Here is a 19,845-nt window from a genome sequence, read left to right on the forward strand (position 1 = left end):
TAACTATGTATGTCCTTTCGAAGTAGACTTTTTATTTAAGTTGCTTGGTCTAATCGCAAACAAACCTTTTTAAAAAGTCTAGTTAAATTTTTTTTTAGATGTAGATATATATTCTAGATCTAGTCTCTCTATATATTTAAATTTGTATTTAGATCTAGACTGATACTATTATAGTTGTTAGATCTAGAATACTAGATCTAGTTAAATCTAGTTGTACATCGAGATCTACTGGAAAGTCCCAAGATTGATTTATATCTTGACTAGTCAGTCGATGCATACATTTTAGGATTCGTTATTTTACTGTGTATTACTTTTTACTATTATTCTGTTTGCAATGTTTATTTTGTTAGTATTGTACACTACAGTCGTATAGATCTGGATCTAGAATCTATAGGTCTCTAGACAGTGTATCATGAATCATGGAAGCTGAATAATCATGATCAACTCTAGTACATTAAGATCTATATCTAATAACGCCAGTTATTGAAAGTATCCATAGACCATACTCATCATACTGTCCATAGAATGATAGATTTAGATTAATTTAGAATAAATTAGATCTAAGTAAGACCGAATAATCGGAATAACAGTTTTAAACAGCTGTTCAGTGTTTGAAGTCAACTCAGTCTCACTCAGTGTGAGTGTCAGAACCGAAACATTATCATTCATTATGATTATAATTTATAAACATTGTCTACGTTATAGATCTAGATCTAGATTTCTAATTTCTATTCTTTATATATATGTAGATTATTTTTGTAGATCAATCTAGTTTAATTTTTAATCTAGATTCTAGATCTACATATATAATAATACTTTAATAGATCTAGAATCTATAGTCTATAGAATTGTATATTTATATACTCTAGATTGCTAGATCTATTATTACTAAGATTTAACTAGATCTAGATTCTAGATCTATTAGTATTATAACTAGATTATATATTAATTAAATTAATAGAATCTAGACTACACCTTGTGAGGTTTGTGTCCTAGAATGCTAGATTCAGCTAGATAGATCTAGATTATTAGTCTAAGTTGCCTAACGCCTAAGACCCTAAGTGTCTAAGGCTAAGGGCCTAAGTCTACTACTACTACTAACTACTACTAGTGACGGTGACTACTAGATCTACTAATACTACTAACAGTAACACTACACTAGAGATCTAAACTGACTAAACTAGTAATTAACTAGTTACTAGACTTATTAGTCTACTCTAGTCTCTAGAATAGTCTGGATCTAAGATCTATGAATTAGTTTATTAGTATATGTCTTATCTTATCATTTTTATCAATTCTAATGATAGATCTAATCTATGATGAGTACCAGTATGTATGTATGAATGAGTATGAATAATAAATTTATATAGATTCTAATCTTATAATTATAATTATAATGATTTTATCTAAATTCTAATTTATGTCTAAGATTCTAGATCTAGCTTGTCTTTTTAGATTCAACTAGACTAGTAACTAGATAACTGAAAAATCTAGATCTAGAGACTATAGAGCAGTGGTTCCCAAACTTTTTTGTTTCATAGACCCCTTGCCAAGTTTTCCATTCTTCGGTAGACCCCCTGCATTTTTTGGAAAATTTTTCAACTTTATTTGTGTTTTTCTCACTGATTTCTAGGCCACTCATTGATGAAATTCAAATTAAAATGAAGCAAAATAAGATTTAATATGCATTATAGGAATTGACTGAAACGCCTATTGCAGTATTCCCTAAAGTTCGTTTATTATTTTCAACAATTATTCATTTTTTAAAGGGGGGGGGGGGTACTTAGATTTACGAAAAAATTATTGAAGGGGTACACATATTTGGTATATGTTGAAAGTTTGGGAAACACTGGCCTATTGGATAGCAAGTTTGTGTAACATTTCAACATTAGGGTTCAATTTAGTTAGATTTAATCTATCATAACTTTTCGATTAGATGATGTTGGTTTTAAATTTGAAAATTAGAATCATCCAGTCTATTGTATGCTTCATTACTTAATCCTCACAAGAAACTTTGAGATTATGCCTTCGTTTTGATCAAATTTAGGTAATCACCTTGTAGCGTAAGTTACCCTCATTAAATTTATGAAATAAGTCTGTTAAAATTGGATTTTTAGCACCCAAGAACTCAGAAATAAATATTGTCAAACATAAGCCTTTCAACAACTATCATTCTTCATTGTGAAGGAGCAATTGATCAAAGTTTCAGGCAATGAACAGTTCTTTATGGATTTCTTAATTCATAGCAAGAAGAAAGCATGATAATAATAACACTATATTATCAGGCAAGGTTAACTAGTCCAGCTTTTTTTTTTAGAAGTATGTCTTTGGAAAGTAATTACATAACTCCTCTTACCATTACACCTTTGAACTGTATTGTTGTTTAGAGAAATTTTTACTATGATATCAGATGTGTGTGGCTTTTAATAGTGCAGTTTTCTGGAGTTTGATATAGGCCTAAGAAAAAATATTGTAAGACACTCACAAACCTCTTTTCTTTTAGGATCTTTAATCAAACATTTTGTTTTACTGTTCTGAACTAAAAGTGTTGAAAGTAGGCTATTTCAAATCTCAATCTATTTTATCATGTTGTCATTGTCTCAAATGATGTTCCAGGTTAGATAGTTTCATTGTAACTTAGCTTAAAACTTTGTTACAGAAAAAGCACATATGAAATGACTTGTTCGACAAGGACGAATACAACAAATGACTAGTAACTAACACTGTACTTTCTACAGTTCTTTCTAACAAGGCCATGTACAATGTTACTTTCATGTATTTAAAATAAGATGTTAAAATATAAAAATAAAAAAAAAATCATTAGATTAAGAGAGTTACAATTGAAAGGATTAACTAAGGTAAAATCATTAATCGGAAATGAAATTTGAAGTCATTACATGCTTAAATGAGATCCACTATAGTAGACCCCCAATTTATTTTTTTCACTTCCGTAGACCCCTTGTAAGTCCCTGGGGGTCTATATAGACCACTTTGGGAATCACTGCTATAGAGTCTAATAATAATAAATCATGAATGATAGGTCTGGAAAAAAATATATAAATGTCTATGTTACTACTATGACAGTATTTATACTATATATATATGAGGACTGGGTATCAAAATAGGCCAGGGTATTTCTATACAATCAGGCAAATAAATTCTATATTATATGATGGGCATCCATTTCTAGGTCTACCTAAGTTTGATAATGTATCGATATGCATGCATACAGTGAACTCTACATCTTTATAACTTTATTTATAGGCCTTATGTTGTTTTTTAATTTCGAAGTATGTAGGCCCTAAAGGATGAAGCCTACTAATAGCACAGTTTATGGATGAAGGCTATTACATTATTTTGGAAAATTAAAATAGTATAAAAACTGTAGAGTCTGTGAATGATTTTTTTAACATGATGATCAGAGTGCCTTTTTATAAGATATTATAAAACCTTAACAATTTGATGTTATCTAGTGGCATCGATGCAGCCATTTTGGTGGCCTACTGGCCCGTTTGGGTACCGGCCCACAAGGCATTAGCCCAAATGCCCATAAAGTTCATATAGCCAGTCTGCCCCTGTATATTAGTGTATTACATTTGATATATAGGCCTATAAGATAAATGTGACAACAGTGAGTAACTACTCATTAACTAGTCTATTATAGTACAGTATGTCTATTCTATAATAATATCACTTATAAACTAATGTAGTTTTAGATTCTAGATCTAGGACACACTATCTATCTAGGCTATAGGTGTAGGATTAATATATATTGTTAAAAGTAGTTTTGTAGCACTGTAACTCAGTAACTGTAATTCTGTACTGGTAATCATGCAGTAATGATAATAATCATCTTACTTAAAGAAAAAAATCACCTTTAGATATATGTAGACATATATATCTAGACTCTTATTTCATGTTTTTTCATTAGACTATTTAGTTGGATGTTTTAAATTAAAATGAAAAACATTATAGATTTAATCATTCTTGCTTGTTCTAGTAAATTTGGAAAGGTTTTTATAGGCATTATGGTGTAGAAATCAGTTGCATGCACAATAAAAATTGCCAATCAAGGATGTCTGACTTGGCAAGTCAGTCAGTTCCACCTGCATCAGCAAATTCACATATGTTTTGGTGATATGTGTCCAGAAATGTGGTTTAACTACTTCTGAATCTGTTTTTAGCACGGTTTTTGGTGAAATGCTGATTACAAAAATTGCATTGTTGTTGTTGTTTGTTTTTTTACTTGAAAATTTAAAATTCTTTTAGAATTTGTTAAAAAGACGTCATTCCCCATGTATCTATGGGATGGCAGGGACATCTGGTGGGAAGTATTCTAGGTATGATAGTATGTTAGGTGGAAGCACATACCACACAGTCATACAGCAATTCTGGCTGGGTGTATATATTTTTTCTGATTTTGTACCAAGCCTAGTTTTTTTTGTTTTTTTTTTTTACTGTTTACTGTTATACATAATTTCTCTATTATTTTTTTTTATATAGATTTTCTTGTACAAGTATCCTGTTAGTGGCAACTGGAAAAAATTTAGAAGCATTAGCATTAGAAAATAAGCACATTGGCCCTTTGTGAGAAGTCTTCAGTACATTTTGAAAACATTTTGAATAGTTTGTCACCTTCCTGTGGAACACCATTGTACATTTTTACTGAGTGACTTGGGCCTCCAGTAGGTTTGACAGCAGTTCATCCATAGAGTATATATATTATATATATGTTTATTTTGCTTTAGCAAGTATCCAATACTCAGGGCTGGATAGACTCTTGAAAAGCTTTCATTTCCTGAATAAAATCTCTTCACATAAACTTCAGGCATCACCTGTAGAAACCAATTTCTTCTCAAAGTGAGGATTAAAATCAAATATAATAATAATAATATTTTTACAGAACTAATGTACTATTCTCACACTAATTCTGAGCTATAATGGCTTCATTCCTACTGGACAAAAACTCTCCCATTAGAGCTCGATTGAGACACAGATCTCATCATTCAGACTCAGATGGTGTAACTTCTGAAAGTGCCGCAAGTATCACTACTAACAAAGAAGAAAACAACTCAGAGACAAAAAAAAACAGTAATAAATCCAGTGACAATGAAGAAGGAAATTCATTTCATAAAACTGAGAAAAAAAATGTGAAAAGTAAGTATTAGTAGAAATATTAATATCTTTTCATCCAGCCTCATGAATAACAGAATCAGCCCTTATCGGCTGCAATGGATAAACAACCCATGATAATTAATGAGTATTTAATTATCAGTCTATATAAACATGTGTTGTTGTTTTTTTTGTTTTGTTTATTTTAGCTTTTTTTCTAATACATTGAAAATACATTCTTTATTTCAAAAAAAAAATTAAACTTTAATCATTTAAACTGATTAGTTCCATTTGATGTTAATTGATATTTAATTCACTGATTTTAATCTCAGCCTTAGAAAGCTTTTACCAACCTTTTAAATTATTGAAACTATTTTGACTAATTTGTCTTCAGGTAAATCCATACTTAGTTACTTTATGACTGAGCTAACAAGAGATTACAAACTTGAAGGAGATGCCTCAAAATTTGTAGAACGTCGAGACCGAGTGTATACCTCTGTAAATACACCAAGAAATTTAGAAAAGGTTTGTTGCATGTCCTGTCTGTACTGGTGTGTATATATATATATATATATAGTCTGTCATCATGGTTGGATGATGACCACTTTTGTCATGTAGGGGCTGAGAGTTTTTCACTGTGCGTTCTTTTGCCTTCTCTTTTTGCTGGTGATCCTAGAGTTCTGTTGCACACTTGGAAGGTTATTCCAATTTGAGCTTGTGTCAGTTGCTACAATGCTCAAAATATAATGTGCTCTCCTCTACCAGGTGGCAGGGTCAATGTTGAAAGCTTTCATAGAGGTTTGAGGGTGTCCATGAAAATTTTCTTTCTCCACCTTAAGTTTGCTTTCCTTCCCGTAGCTAGCCATAGAGGAGTCTTTAAGGGATGCAGGAGCTTCCATTCTACAGACGTGGATTGCCCATCACGATTGAGACTGCATCAGTGTTGCCTGCTCTTCAGGGGACTTCAGTGTTACATATTTTATCTTGCCATCTAACATTCAGTATTTTTCTGAGTGGTTCAGTTTTTGTCTTCTGAATACTGTACTTATTTATGAGGGATAGAGCAATGTTAGGAGGTTGACAGCCTGATAGATGCTTGGTACTCATGGTATTACCTCACCTGTTCCTCACATTTATAGACAGTCTCTCATTCTTGTCTGTATCCATTTTCACTAGCTAGGAAGGAGGAGGGGGGGAGGACACCAATAGGCATAATTCCTTTCTTCAGACACACTGCAATGACAAAAGCTATATGTCATTCCTCCCAACAATGCATAGCCCTCTCCCCAGACTACTCTGCACAGAATAAATTTTTTTTATATTTCTGTTCAATTGTGTATTACGTAGTATTATGATTTTATAACTAATAGCTTTGAACTTTTTCTTTAATTTACAGTTCTGTGCTTTTGGATTCTTACAATGTTTAGATTCCATTTTATACATGGTCACATTTTTGCCTCTGCGTATTTTGGTAGCTCTGACTAGATTGCTGACATATCCTTGCACTGTCATATTTATTGGGTAATCTTTTTTTTTTATTTTTATTTTCCAATGTTAACTTTTGAGCATATGTTAATTAATAAAAAATTTAATTTATTAAGAGTCTATTTCTTTAAAATGTCTATATTTGTAGAGACAGACCTATTTTGGATGCTGCACAGATCTGTGATCTTTTAAAAGGCTTGATACTGGTCATAAGCTGTTTCATGACGAGCTATATTGATATGTCTATGATCTATCATATTGTCAGAGGACAGTCGATCGTCAAGTTCTATGTCTTTTATAATATGTTGGATGTAAGTATATATAATATATATTTATATAATAATGTCTTGCATTTTCAGTTTAATAACTATTGAACCTTGTCCCTATCAACTTTTGTGAACATTTCAATATGGGATAGAAAAAAAATCTAGCAAAACAAGGTGACTAATTCCACCTTGGACAAGACTCAGCAATCGCTTGGTTCGTTGTAAATGTGTAAAATATTGATGAGATCAAATAATAAAACAGTTGGGATAATGGAAAGAAAATAAAAGAGATTGTAGAAGCATAAATAAATGAAATAGAAGTTTATATGGATTAATGTGTTGCTTTTAAAAAAACAACTGTTTTCCAAACTGCTCATTTTTAATGTATCCTGTGCTGTAAAAGAAAATGATTTCCAAGTTCCAGGTGGACCTGGTTGAGATGACCCAGATGGATCCCACCTGCTTTAAAATTGCTGTAAGAGCACAAAGTAATAAATTGAAGCTATTGATCTTTAAACAAATTTATACTTTGGAGTAATTATCTATTTCAAACAGGTGATGGACAAACTTGTATCAGGCTTTGGTCAGGATGTTTTAGACAGTCTGTATTGGACAGCTGTTGAACCCAGAGGAAGAAAAAGAGAACATTTTGGAACTATTTTTCATTTAATATTTGCTATCGTATATGTCAGTATCCTTTACCTATACTACGAAACTGTATACTATACAGGCTAATTACCAAGTTTATCTATCCTTATATATTGTTATAGCTGATAAAGTTTTACTTCTGTTTATAAGAATAATCAGTTGTATAGACTTAACTCCACCAAGTAATCCATACAGTGATGATACTCATACAAGCCATTATTCTTAATGTAGCCTTCAACTCCCACAACAAAAATCTTCTGACAATTATGATGTCTAACAATGTAAGTCATTTGTTTCACTGCCTACATCCATTGTGAGAAACTTAGTATTATTAGTTTGTGTAGAGACGCAACATAGTTGACGGACTTTGAACGCAACTTTAGTGATGTCACGGCTTAGTTTTGTTAGAGATTACTTATGTAAATAAAGTCAGTTGGTGTTAGGATTTCATAGGGATAACATGATTTATTGACAGAGACTCAACTGTGGCCTTTTCAGTATTAAAACATCATCTGTATTATACAACGGTTTGGACTTAGTCTTTGTTTTATCCTTTTTAACACAATAGTCTATAGTTTTGTTTAGATCTCTCCTTCATTACATAATAGTCTGTAGTGATATAATGTGTTAAACCATTAAAAGATTTGTATTGATATTTGATGGCCTGGCATTCTTAATTTCCCCTAGACTTTACATTTTGGAGAATTCACAAGTCTGATAAAGATGAATACAATTTGGATAAAAATTTGGTTGATATTGAAATATTGCTTAAAACATGCATATTAATAGCTTTGGTTTCAATATGTTAGCTTGAATCAAACTTTAATCCTAAAAATTAATTATTCATCTTTTTTTTTACCGTATGTTAATGACAAACACATGCACTCATTATTACCTGAAAAAGAAATTCATTAACCCACTATTTAGTTGTTTTTTTCTTTTATTTACATTAAATTAAAAGACGCTAGTGATCAGATGATCTATGGATTTAATGAAAGCTTTAGAGAAAATATATTAAATATAATTTTTTTTTGTTCACAGTTTGTGGAGATAAAAGGAAACCTGTTCAAAAGACTTGACAAGAACAATTTGTGTCAAATAACTTACAGTGATGTGAAGGAACGGTTTCATTACTTAGTGCTGTTGTTATTTGTATTTATTAGAAATATGAAAGAACTACAATGGAAATGGGGTGAGACTTGGTGCAGATAATAGATTTTAAAGTTGAAGTTTCTTTTTTTTTCAACACTAGAGAAGGCACTGCCTAATGTTTAAATGATTATTTTAAGCTTTTTATTAAGTTATTCAAATGTCCTTGTTATAAAATATATAGCTCTCATTTTTGGTCACAGTGCTATTTTTTTTATTTTTTTTTGAATAGATACCAATCCAGGGTTTTATGCTTTCATTACCTCTATCCACAGATACAGCGTTCCCTATTCTACAGGATGCAGCTCTTGTTATGTTGGTAGAAGTGATTGTAGACTGGATCAAACATGCATTTATCACCAAGTTCAATGAGCTCTCAGCAAGTGTAAGTTATTTGCTCTTTGCATACATTTCTATTAGCTTTCAGTATTCATCTATAAATTACTATTCATGGCAATTTTATAAAGCAAAAAAAAACACAATATGTAGTGTAATATGTTGTAACATTATTTTCTATAATTAATTCTATGTATAGTTCATCCATCGTGGTTCGATGATGACCACTTTTGTCAACCAGGGAGCTGAGGGCTTTACACTGGGGTTTTGTTCCTCCTCATGTGGCTGGTGAGACCTATGTGAGCCCGGAATGTTCAGCTGCACACTGGGCAGGTTATTCCAGCTGGAGCTAGTGTCATTGGCCTTGCTTTTCTTCTCTGGCATTTTTCTTCTGCCAGTGTTGTTCTCTTTTTCTCAGCAATCTGTGCGCCAGTTTTCACAGCCGGACGCTATGATGCTCTGTCATGTGCCTCTGTCTCCCAGGTGGCTGAGTCTATGCTGAACTTTGCATGTTTTCTTTGCATGTTTTCTGTACACTGTCCATGTTTCTGAGGCATAGAGCAATGTAGGGAGGATGACAGCTCGATAGATCTCTAGCTTTATATTTGTGGTGATACCTTGTCTGTTCCAGGCATTTTTAGACATCTGCCGTAGGATGCACTGCTGGCCTTGGCGATACGCAGGTCGATTTCATTATCGATCTTTCTGTTTCTGTAAACATTATAACATTCATCCATCTCATCTGCTTCAACACATTCCTCCATTCTGACATTCTTTCAAGGTGACCTGCCCAATGTAGTCTGTTCTTTTTTATTTCTGTCACTATCGGTGGATTTTCATACTATTGATATCTCAAGGTTAGTGCATGTCCTCCACCCTGTTTCATCTTGTATTGCACCATAGATTTTCTTAAGAAAACATTATAACACTTTTTGAAAAGTGTGTTAGGATATATAGTAGAGTCACTATTGCGGAGCAGGCATGTTTGCGGAACAGCTCGTCGAAATTAGTTAAAATCTACTTTATTTTGAAATTTTCTGCTAAACTACTGTAACAGTACTGCGTATGGTCCATTTCTCTACATTTCCAATATAAGGGTTTTTCTTTCACAGCAGAAAATTAATTTTGACTCCAGGTTAAAGTTGACAGTTGTGGAATCGTCCATTATTTTTCACGTACCAGGAGAACCGCATAGGCCATGGCTTAAGGCTTTTTAAAAATGATAATGGCACATCATCTGCATGATACACATATTTTTCGGTTTATAAATGGATGAGGGAAAACTTCATTTCATAGCTATCTACCAGGAATTCAATTTAAAAAAAATTAGGAGGTGTTTATCCTGTTTTTACCTTTTTTAAGATAGTCACAATTGTGGAACACTATAGATGTTATTTATTTGACCTGCGCATTTACTATCATTTAGCTTAATATTTACATTGTGATTTAGATATCGGAATTTGAATATGAGTTTGTATTAGTATACATAAATTTAAAAACATCTAGAGAATAATAATACATATAATATATAATTATGATTGCCATACGTCCAGCAAAAAAAAAAAAAAAGACAAATCATAATACCATATATAGGCCTATATATATATATATAATATTAATATAACAAAAAAGAATAGTGGAAAAAAAAAACCTTGTAAGGAAAATCAGGGTAGTGTGACGTCAAATACAATTAAAGAAGAGGTAGAGAATTTAAAAGTGACAATGTGTTGTCTTAAGCTTTAATAAAATAAAATTAATGTAAAGGATAAGGAGTTCAAGTATTAGACTAATAAAATATATGCTTTATATAGGCTTTGTTCCGACATTTTTACCGTGTTCCGCAATTGTGACTTCTTTAAAAATCCTGTTCCGTAATTGTGACTACCCATATCTCAGTCGAATTGAATTTAAAATTTAAATATCTGTTGAAAAACTAAACAAAGCGTCTATTTTTATCGGAAAATGGATGGGCAATGCCTAGATACTTCCAGTTTTTCCTTAGGTCTAATCATTACTGAGCAAAAAATTGAAAACTAAAAGTAGCTGCAAACTGTTCCGCAATAGTGACTCTACTCTATACTGGATTTGTTTTTCTACCACTCCCTTTATGAATTACCATATTATAAATTATAATTTTCTTTGATTAAGGGTAACATTTTTTATAACTTTCATTTTATGTTCAATGAATTAAAAAAGATATTCAAATGAAATAAATTTGAGATAATATCTTTGTGTGTATCTTTTAATGTTTAGTCCTATGCAGACTTTGCGCTTGGCTTGGCTCAAGATATTGCATCAAGTCAAAAGAAACATGTGAGTATTACATTATAGTATTTTTTTACATAATATTTGGAGGGGCACTCTATAATGGCTCAACATAAGTGCAACAAGTTGATTTATGCCATACATTCATTGATACAAGTATAGTTTTGTACCTGTTTGAATGCTGAATTTATTGTTGTTTAAATTCTTTAATCTTTGCAACAAAATTATAATCTTTAAAAACATTGTTGTTTCAAAATAGTAACACATGTTTGTTGATTATTTCATTAACAAAATAAGTTCATATACATCTTTAGTCCCATATCTTTTATAGATTTAAAATCAAAAGTTGGTTTTAGATCAAATGAAAGGCTCACTATAAGAAATAGCAGTCCTTGGGAAGATAATAGGAAATACCTGATTCTGTGATTGATGATGAATGCACGTGTTAGTTATGCCAGAACAACCACCATTCATTTTAACTTTACCTACAAATGTCAGGTACATATGAACTGGGTGGACACATATACCCCTAAATATGTAACTTTGTATTCAGATGTATATTTTCCTGTCAATGATATTTCTGACTTAGAAATATGTATGGATGTGAGGATTTGTTATTAAAACTTTAGTAATTGTTTGCTTCTTTAATGGGGTAGCAAGAAATGTGTCAAACTTCACAGGACTGATTTCATGTATTTATTGACTTTGATCACCTTTAACTTACCAAGGTGGTCAATTAGCTACTGACAGCATCTTTGTATTATTTAAGCTAATTTTATTTCAAAACTGAAAGATTTAATGTTTTAGTAAATTGTCTATATTTTAAGATAGCTTCTCATCATTTAGTATAGTTTAATAAGCTAGGAAATGTAGTTTTGAGTTGACCAACAAAATTAAGAATGTAAAAAAAAAAATGTAAAGTTTCCTGTGCTATTTGTTTTAGTGAATTATGTCCTTATTTGGGGCAAATAAGTTTAATGCTATTTTTAATTGATAAGTAACAAATTAAATCAAAATTATTTGTTTAAATGACCCATGATTATAAATGGATATTTCATTATTCTAACATTTCTTTCTATTAAAAAAAAAAGGCTTTTACCAACTTCAGTGATCAAGTGTGTAGAAGAATGGGCTTCACTCCAATGCCACTCATATGTTTGCTGTTCATGGTCTGTACTAAGTCCTTCAACATCACAGGCCCACTTGCTTGGCTTCTTGTATTTTTGTTTTACTTGTGGTAGGTTGCTATGAATTTTATGAATATTAAACACAATTATTTTATTTAAATTTTATCAATTCAATTTTACATCACAATACTATCAACATCTAGTAGTGTAGTGTTCCAGAATTTTCTGCTCAGTAATAAGTTGTTTCCCTCCTAGAATCTTATTTTGTTTAGAGCTCCACAATTATTTAGAATCTGAAATTTTCTACTGCCTTTTTATATATGGTATTTTTTTTTTTAAATTAAAAATATGATATTGGTTTCAGTAAATCTCCTGTAAATACCTTCTGTTTAGCTTATAGGAAATAATATATATTGGAAACAGAAAAAAACAGTTTAGAGTTAACTTGACAGAGGAGATTAACAAGTGACTTTCTGGCACAATACACTGTCAAGTGTAGCAGCAAAAACAGTAGTTTTGTTTTTAGGAGGCTTTAAATGGACCAAGAGCCTTAGAGCTTATTTTGATTTTTTATACGAGTTTGGATTTAAGATTAAATTTGTTAGGTTTTTTTTTGTGTTTTTTTTTAGTGATTGTATTAATTAAAATAATATTAATTGTATATGACATCCTTTTTCTTCAGTCATGTTGATAAAGTATTTCATTAAATATGTATTTTTTATCATAATTAACTTATTGTTTCAGCTTGATTTCTGCCAAAGTTTTAAATAGTGTCATTTTACTGGGCTGGGCTCAGCGTCTTATCACAGAGAGAGATACCAATGCTCAGTCCACTGGATTAGTTATCAATTCCCAGGTGCATAACAGAGTTCATTAATTAGAGTTCACAATATTTTGTGTATGAACTACTTTTCAATGTTAACTTTTCTTAAGACATTTTTGTTTGTTTTATGAGACATTGTGTTGCATCCCTTGTTTTTGGCATCAAATACTCAAATCCACTATGATATATCTGTAAATACTCATTGATCCCTTATACATATCTTTCATTTTTTTTTAAATCCATGCTCTGTGAAATTTCTCAGGGAAGATTTTCAATAATATTTTATATAGTCAATTGCATGAATCTACTCAGGGAATGTTTATTGCATGACAAATTTTTCTGTTATACATTTACATGAAGATTTTATATATTTTTTTAATGGTTTGTTTATGTGAGATGTGATACTGTTGTCAAGGAACTAACAAATTGTCTACTTATTGTACATCCGGTACTCAGGGTAATTGGATTGCCCCTCTATATACACTGTGGAATCTTGTGCTCACTTTTTTTTAAACTGTTTTTAAGGACTGTCCTGGTATAGCCTAGATGGATCTTTTTGACATTTTAATCTATTTTTCTATGCTGTAATTTTGTTCAACTTTTTAATGATACTGGAAATGTTTTTATTGGACCAATCATTTTGACCAATTTCTTTCAAGGTTGCATTTTGTTTTACACCATCTCTTCTTTTTCATTTGACATCATTTAATACAGAACTGCTAAGTGAAATATCTATTTTTACATTTTGAGATCCAAAATCAAAATTCTAACATTATTAAATTTGTTGGAATGCTTTTTTTTTTTCTGTGCAATCTAGCAACAAGATGGGTCATCTGAATTATTGTTTGCACAGAAATGAGATTTTATACTTTCAAATATTTTTTAACCAAAATTTTGAAAGACCCCATGTGCTAATTTTGAATGGGACAATTGAAAAAATAATATGCAGCAAGCATTTTTTGTTTGGAATCAAAGTGAGGATTACCTAGTCTGAAGGAATATACACATGTTTTATCAGAATTCAAAGCACATGCTGCATATTTATTGTAAAAGACATGACAATATCCTGTCCATAAGTTTTTTCTATGGAAGTTTTCAAGTACAGATTTTTTTTCCAACCACAAATTAACAGATGGAATATTTTAACAAAGCTCTGTTTGGTTTCAAGATCTTTTCTTGCAGTTTTATGTAACACTATTCAAATTATGTTGGCAGAGTTAAATCATTTACCAGTATTTAAAAAGTTCATTGAAATGATTAGTCAACTACAGCGGAGGAGGATAGATTGTCCTTACCTTTTTCAAACTTAGTAATCAGTTCAGTATCATGTCATACAAACGAGGTCTGAATTATCAAAATATTTATCATCCATTATGTAAAGATAATCTTACAAATTTATTGAACTATTTTTAAAAATCCGTTATATAGAGTTTTATTTTCCACAAAAGTTGTGACAGTATGTTCTAAAATGAAATGAATTAGATTCTGGCCACACAGTGTAGTACTATGCCAGCAACTTTGTATATTGCGTTATGGATGTCATGTACTCAGGAGACAGTTGGGATTGGAAGAGCTGGAGAATTTATATATTGGCATTTATGGAAGGAGGTTTAAATTTTGTTCTTCCTTCAAATTACTCAGTAGTGACTCTTTTTAGTTATTAGTAAATTTGGTCCCAAAACCAAAAAGTGATTTCCTGCCAAAAACAAGTGACTAAATATTAATTTAATTTTGCTCCTGCACAAGATATTTTAACTTTTCAACTTTCTAATTAACTCAGGTTATACCCAAGAAAGAAGAAAAAAGCTCAGTACCTAAACCTAAGAATGACATCAGTGTTGAACTGTTGACTATGGAAAAACCCATACATCCTTCAGCATCATCCTCTGTCAAGATGGAACCTACTATCTATACTGATGAAGGAAATGTTTTTCTTCCATATGTTAGTCCTGAGAGATACATACTTGATAGAGACAATGTCATCATCACTAGGCATTGTAAAGATTGTTTAAGCTTAAAGAATTTAAGCTCAGAAAGTAACTCGTCTAATCCTCAGCTATTTAATAAAGATTCGTCAGAAATGTCTGTCCTTTCCAACGCATCACAGTCTGTCAGCTTTGCAGTCTGTCAAGATGATGGCTTTATCTCTGTTTCTGAAAAATCACCTTCTTCACGAAATCTTTTGCCTGATGAACAACAGCTTGATAGCCCATGTGCAGGCAATATTCTGTTTGATAAGCAACAGCTTACTAGCTCGTCTGCAGACAATCTTCTGCTTGACTCTCTACAGTCTACCAACTCATATGCACAACAACTTGTAAAAACTTTGGATAAGCTGCAAGACAAAGAAAGTGAGGAACTAGAAACTGTAGTAGAGCCAGTGACAAAAGATTTATTGAGCATTCCTGGAGACCAAAATCATCCACAATTTCTTCATGACACTTCAGTCACTTCCAACACTGCTTGTACTGACACTACAAAGGAAACCTCTGGGATCAATCAAGATATTAATTCTTAAATTTGTTTTCATATTGCTGTAATTTTGCATAGTTCTTTTGCTGCTGTGTTTTGGGGACTTCATTATCTTGCCCAGTGATTTTTAGTGGCCATATTTTCAGAAATATTTTTGACATAATTTCAAATTGAAACAAAATAGTATGAGTTTCTATTACAATTACTATAACTGCCTTCTTTTTTTTTTATCTTTCTGTGATCTTTCTTCTGCTGTTGATTATTTCCTGTATTTGTTTGATCTTGTTTCCTTTTGAAGCTTTGTTAACTGTTGGCTGAATTGACTACATTTGTATGGAAAAAAATGAAATGAATAAATGACTCTAGCTTGTAATTAATATATATAATATAGCTTCATCTTGTAATTCAATATTTCTTCTTGCGATTTCAAAAATCAGTTTAAAAACTTATTTGTAATCATTTCTAAAGGCTTATATTACAAAATTTGAATTAGTTGTTTCCTTGCATACAGTTTTGCTATTAACACTTCTAGACTACAGCTACATTCTAGTGATTGATTTTGAACAAAGAAATGAGACAATCAAGAGTGTTGACTATTTAAACATTTAATTCGGTAATGAAAAGAATCCCTCTATGCTGTCACTGTTGCTAACCAATTAGTCCAAAAACTTCTGGATTAACCCAAAACTAGTCTGCCTTCAAAGACGCCAACATAAGAACTGTTTTTATTTCATTTCTTACTCTAGTCTTTTTTATATTATTATAACATTCTTGCTGCTATATAAAACAAAACCCTAAACAAAAAAAACATTTAATACTAACTTTTACGCTCCAAATTCCTTGTTGTAAACTTGCAAAGCCTAACAAATTATTACAGAGTTTATGAAGGTTAACTGACTGATAATTTATAGATGAAAACTTTGATGCAATTATTCATTTTCTTCAGTGTGACTGGTACTGCCATTATAAAAGTCATTTTATGCATCATATGTTAATGTGTTGCTTTACTGCTTATATTTCACATGATTTGAGAACATAACATTTTTCTAAATTGAATCATTTGTTTGTGTATGAATTAATAAAGATGCATGCATTTTTTTTGCCTTCAATTTTTTTCTTTGTACAATAAACCAGCATTGTTGAACAAAAATCACATTATTTTAATTTCTTCATTAGTTTTGATTTAAATAACTTATACTAGTTTGTATTCAATCTGTGGTCCATGTCCTCATACATCAAGTACTAAAGCTAGATCCTAACATTTTATCAGTTTGATCAAATTAAAAACCCAAAATGTAGCCCCATTAGGTAGATCTGTGTTATGAACATAATAATAATTGAGTCGAAAACCAAGTCCGTTTAGTCTGGCTTTAATACACTGAATGACTACACAACACACATTTCGTGAACACATTCTTACGGACGAGTTACAAGCACATGTAAACATAAGAACGACAACCGATGAAGTATATACTTTTCATAACATCCCCCCCCCCCCCAATTCAAATTGTGCTTACTAGTATTATTGACAATGAAAGAAGTAAAAGTACAATAATAGAAAATCAAGTAAACAATGTAGGATAGCATGACATGTTGTAACATATCGACATAACATGATAGATCAAATTTCTTATTAAAGTCAAGTGACAAAAAAGTAAAATGAAGATCGTAAAATAAACAAATGTCATTTTGGAGACTAGTATTGGCAAATTGAATATCGACATAAAAGTTCTAGTAAGCTGATGAACTTTTTGTAATTGTGCCTAGTTGTCCTTACTCTAAGATTGTATCTATGTGTAGTTTCATCAGCTTGAGTTTCCGACGGTCTGACTATGTCTTCGGTGGTGCTGGTGGTTTCTTCTGCCATCTTAGAAACAGTAGGTATTGATTCCTGGGAAGCGAGCTTTGCACAGGGCAGTCAGTATCAAGCTCTGTTCCACTCATTTTGTATAACTGTTTGTTCCTCCCTAGGGGCTAACATTCGTAATGAGACTGTTTCCTCTCGACCGTTCGGTGTTCGGATAACAGCGTACTGAGGGTTGCATGTTGCTAAATCAACTTCTTCTGTTATGGATCATATTTAGACGATCTAATGTTCTTCTTCAGTAGGACAAGACCCGGACTGATCAACCATGTTGGCAAAGATGTCATAACAATATGGCAGACGTCAAAGGTTGCAGAATAAATGTTGAATGATGCTTAAGTATTTTATAGCATACGTCGAATTTGTCAATTAATAGTTTGTGATTGGCAATAGATTCTTGAGGTGACCAGTTTATCCAATAAACCTATTGTTATTATTATATAGGTGTCAAAAATGCCAATTTATCCAATAATCCAGTTGTGATTGTAAATCTGTCACGAGTTGTTTTGGAGAGTAGTATTGTCTCCTCCAAATTACACGGCATGCGGATTCAGATGTGCCTCCATGTCGAGTCTACGTAGACTTGAACATATTACTTGGATACACTGAAGAATCAGGGTAGACTATATTTTCCTTGACAGTAATGCTTTCAAACTCATTCAAACAGGTAGTAGTAAGGTACTAATTTTCTGGAGGTTAGGCATCTCTTTATGCTCCCAGTTCTATCTGAACCTTCAAACTTGTATAAATCTTTATAAATGACCTTTGTTTACTTAAACATTTCTTTGTTTTCGAGGTGGTACAGGCTGGCAGTAAACAGTTGTTTTTTTTTACGTAGGCCTACTGAAGGTGCCGGGCCTACTCACAAAAGTGATTTAATAATTGGATCAGTTCTCCTCTACCGCACTAAACCCCATCTCCGCGATTATCTCTGTCTCTCTTTCAAGGGCGGGCTTGGTGTCAATTTTAAAATCGTCCCGGGCATTTCTATACACTTATTCCAACCCATCAATTGTATATGCCATATGAGGGGCATCCAATCATACCTGTCCTCAGAAGCATTGTGTAACGTTTAATAGTGTATTGAAAGTAGTTATTCTGTGATTTTGAAACGATCCGATAAACACAAGTACTGAATAAATAAAGTATAACACTTGGACTGTGAGTCTCTTAATAAGAAACAATTCCACTTTACCATATAGGCTACATATACTTGACATTCACATTCAAGCCTCATTCTGAAGATCCTCCATGATTCAGTGCCATTTTTTTTCAGGCACATATACTCCAATTTACAAACTCTTCATCCTCCATTATTTAACTGCCAATCTTACGAAGTCATGGAGGGCGCAGTGGCTGAGTGGTTAAGCGCTTTGCTTGCGAACTTAAAATCCTAAGTTTGAATCTAGGTGAAGACTGGGATTTTGAATTGGGCGCTTCCGAGTCCACCCAACCCTAACAGGTATCTGACTAACATTACAAAAAAACCCTACTCGGAATAATTATGGAATATCGCCATAAAGTCTCTGAAAGCTTTCTATCTTCATCTATAGAAGAAAGAGGTTTCTGCATGTTATAACGTCCTTTCATAGTAATAGAAGAAACAAACTAGACGCATCCATAACCGAGATTAAAGCGAACTAAATTGAAGAGCAATATTGAAATTTGATCTTACTATCGATCACCGCAAAGCTTTTATTGTGTGCTAAGTCATTTTATATAGGCCCCTAATACATATTAAAATGTATTTCGGCTTGTTTTAACTTGAATTTCATTAAGAAATATATAGGCTACTACATAAAATGTGTATTTTACATTACTTTTTTTTACTCTCTTTAACTCAATAGGCCTATAGTTAGAAATTTAAAAAAACCCAACATTTGAATGAATTTGCAAATATGCAATAGGCCTACTAGCTAAGTTGGGGGAGGGGGGAGATCTACCGACACAGCCAAATCAAGGCAATGTGTCTACAAGACAAAAAGTTTGGTAAACACTGACATCTTTCTTAACGTAGAATTGAGGTAACTTTAAAAAAAAAAAGGGGGGGGGGGAGGTAGGTAATATAGAATTCACATTATTCTAAAGCTAAAAGTTGGCCTATGTGTGGGGGATTGCTACGTGGCCACTTTTTCTAGAAAGATTTTTGCTGCTGAAGTGTAAGCTCTTGTGCAGACTGTGGAAAATAGGAGAAAAGAAACTCACTACAAACCTCCACTTTGTGACGATATTCCCCCGTTGTTGGGTACCGGGATCTCGGAAATGACCAAGAGCAAAATAAACCCACTGCCTTTTCTC

The 19,845-nt window shown here is 32.1% G+C and overlaps 1 protein-coding gene across 4 annotated transcripts; it reads left to right on the forward strand.

Annotated features, from left to right (window-relative positions):
- Positions 1 to 215: 215 nt before the first annotated feature.
- LOC106072774 (transmembrane anterior posterior transformation protein 1 homolog) lies at positions 216 to 16,836 on the forward strand. 4 transcript variants are annotated; one of them, XM_056021261.1, is made up of 13 exons: positions 216 to 304; positions 4,504 to 5,157; positions 5,507 to 5,637; positions 6,509 to 6,633; positions 6,746 to 6,908; positions 7,419 to 7,554; positions 7,695 to 7,792; positions 8,553 to 8,703; positions 8,936 to 9,045; positions 11,250 to 11,309; positions 12,353 to 12,498; positions 13,133 to 13,244; positions 14,992 to 16,836. In XM_056021261.1, the coding sequence occupies exons 2-13, from the start codon at positions 4,941 to 4,943 to the stop codon at positions 15,727 to 15,729; spliced, it is 2,187 nt and encodes a 728-aa protein (XP_055877236.1). In that variant the 5' UTR covers positions 216 to 304; positions 4,504 to 4,940; the 3' UTR covers positions 15,730 to 16,836. The 4 variants fall into 4 exon arrangements, with proteins under 4 accessions (XP_055877236.1, XP_013088672.2, XP_055877231.1 ...); XM_013233218.2 differs by lacking the exon at positions 216 to 304 and adding an exon at positions 373 to 489; XM_056021256.1 differs by lacking the exon at positions 216 to 304 and adding an exon at positions 497 to 637.
- The last annotated feature ends 3,009 nt before the right edge of the window (positions 16,837 to 19,845 follow it).

This window comes from Biomphalaria glabrata, chromosome 1 (genome assembly GCF_947242115.1).
Source record: "Biomphalaria glabrata chromosome 1, xgBioGlab47.1, whole genome shotgun sequence".
In the NCBI taxonomy this organism is placed as follows: domain Eukaryota; kingdom Metazoa; phylum Mollusca; class Gastropoda; family Planorbidae; genus Biomphalaria; species Biomphalaria glabrata.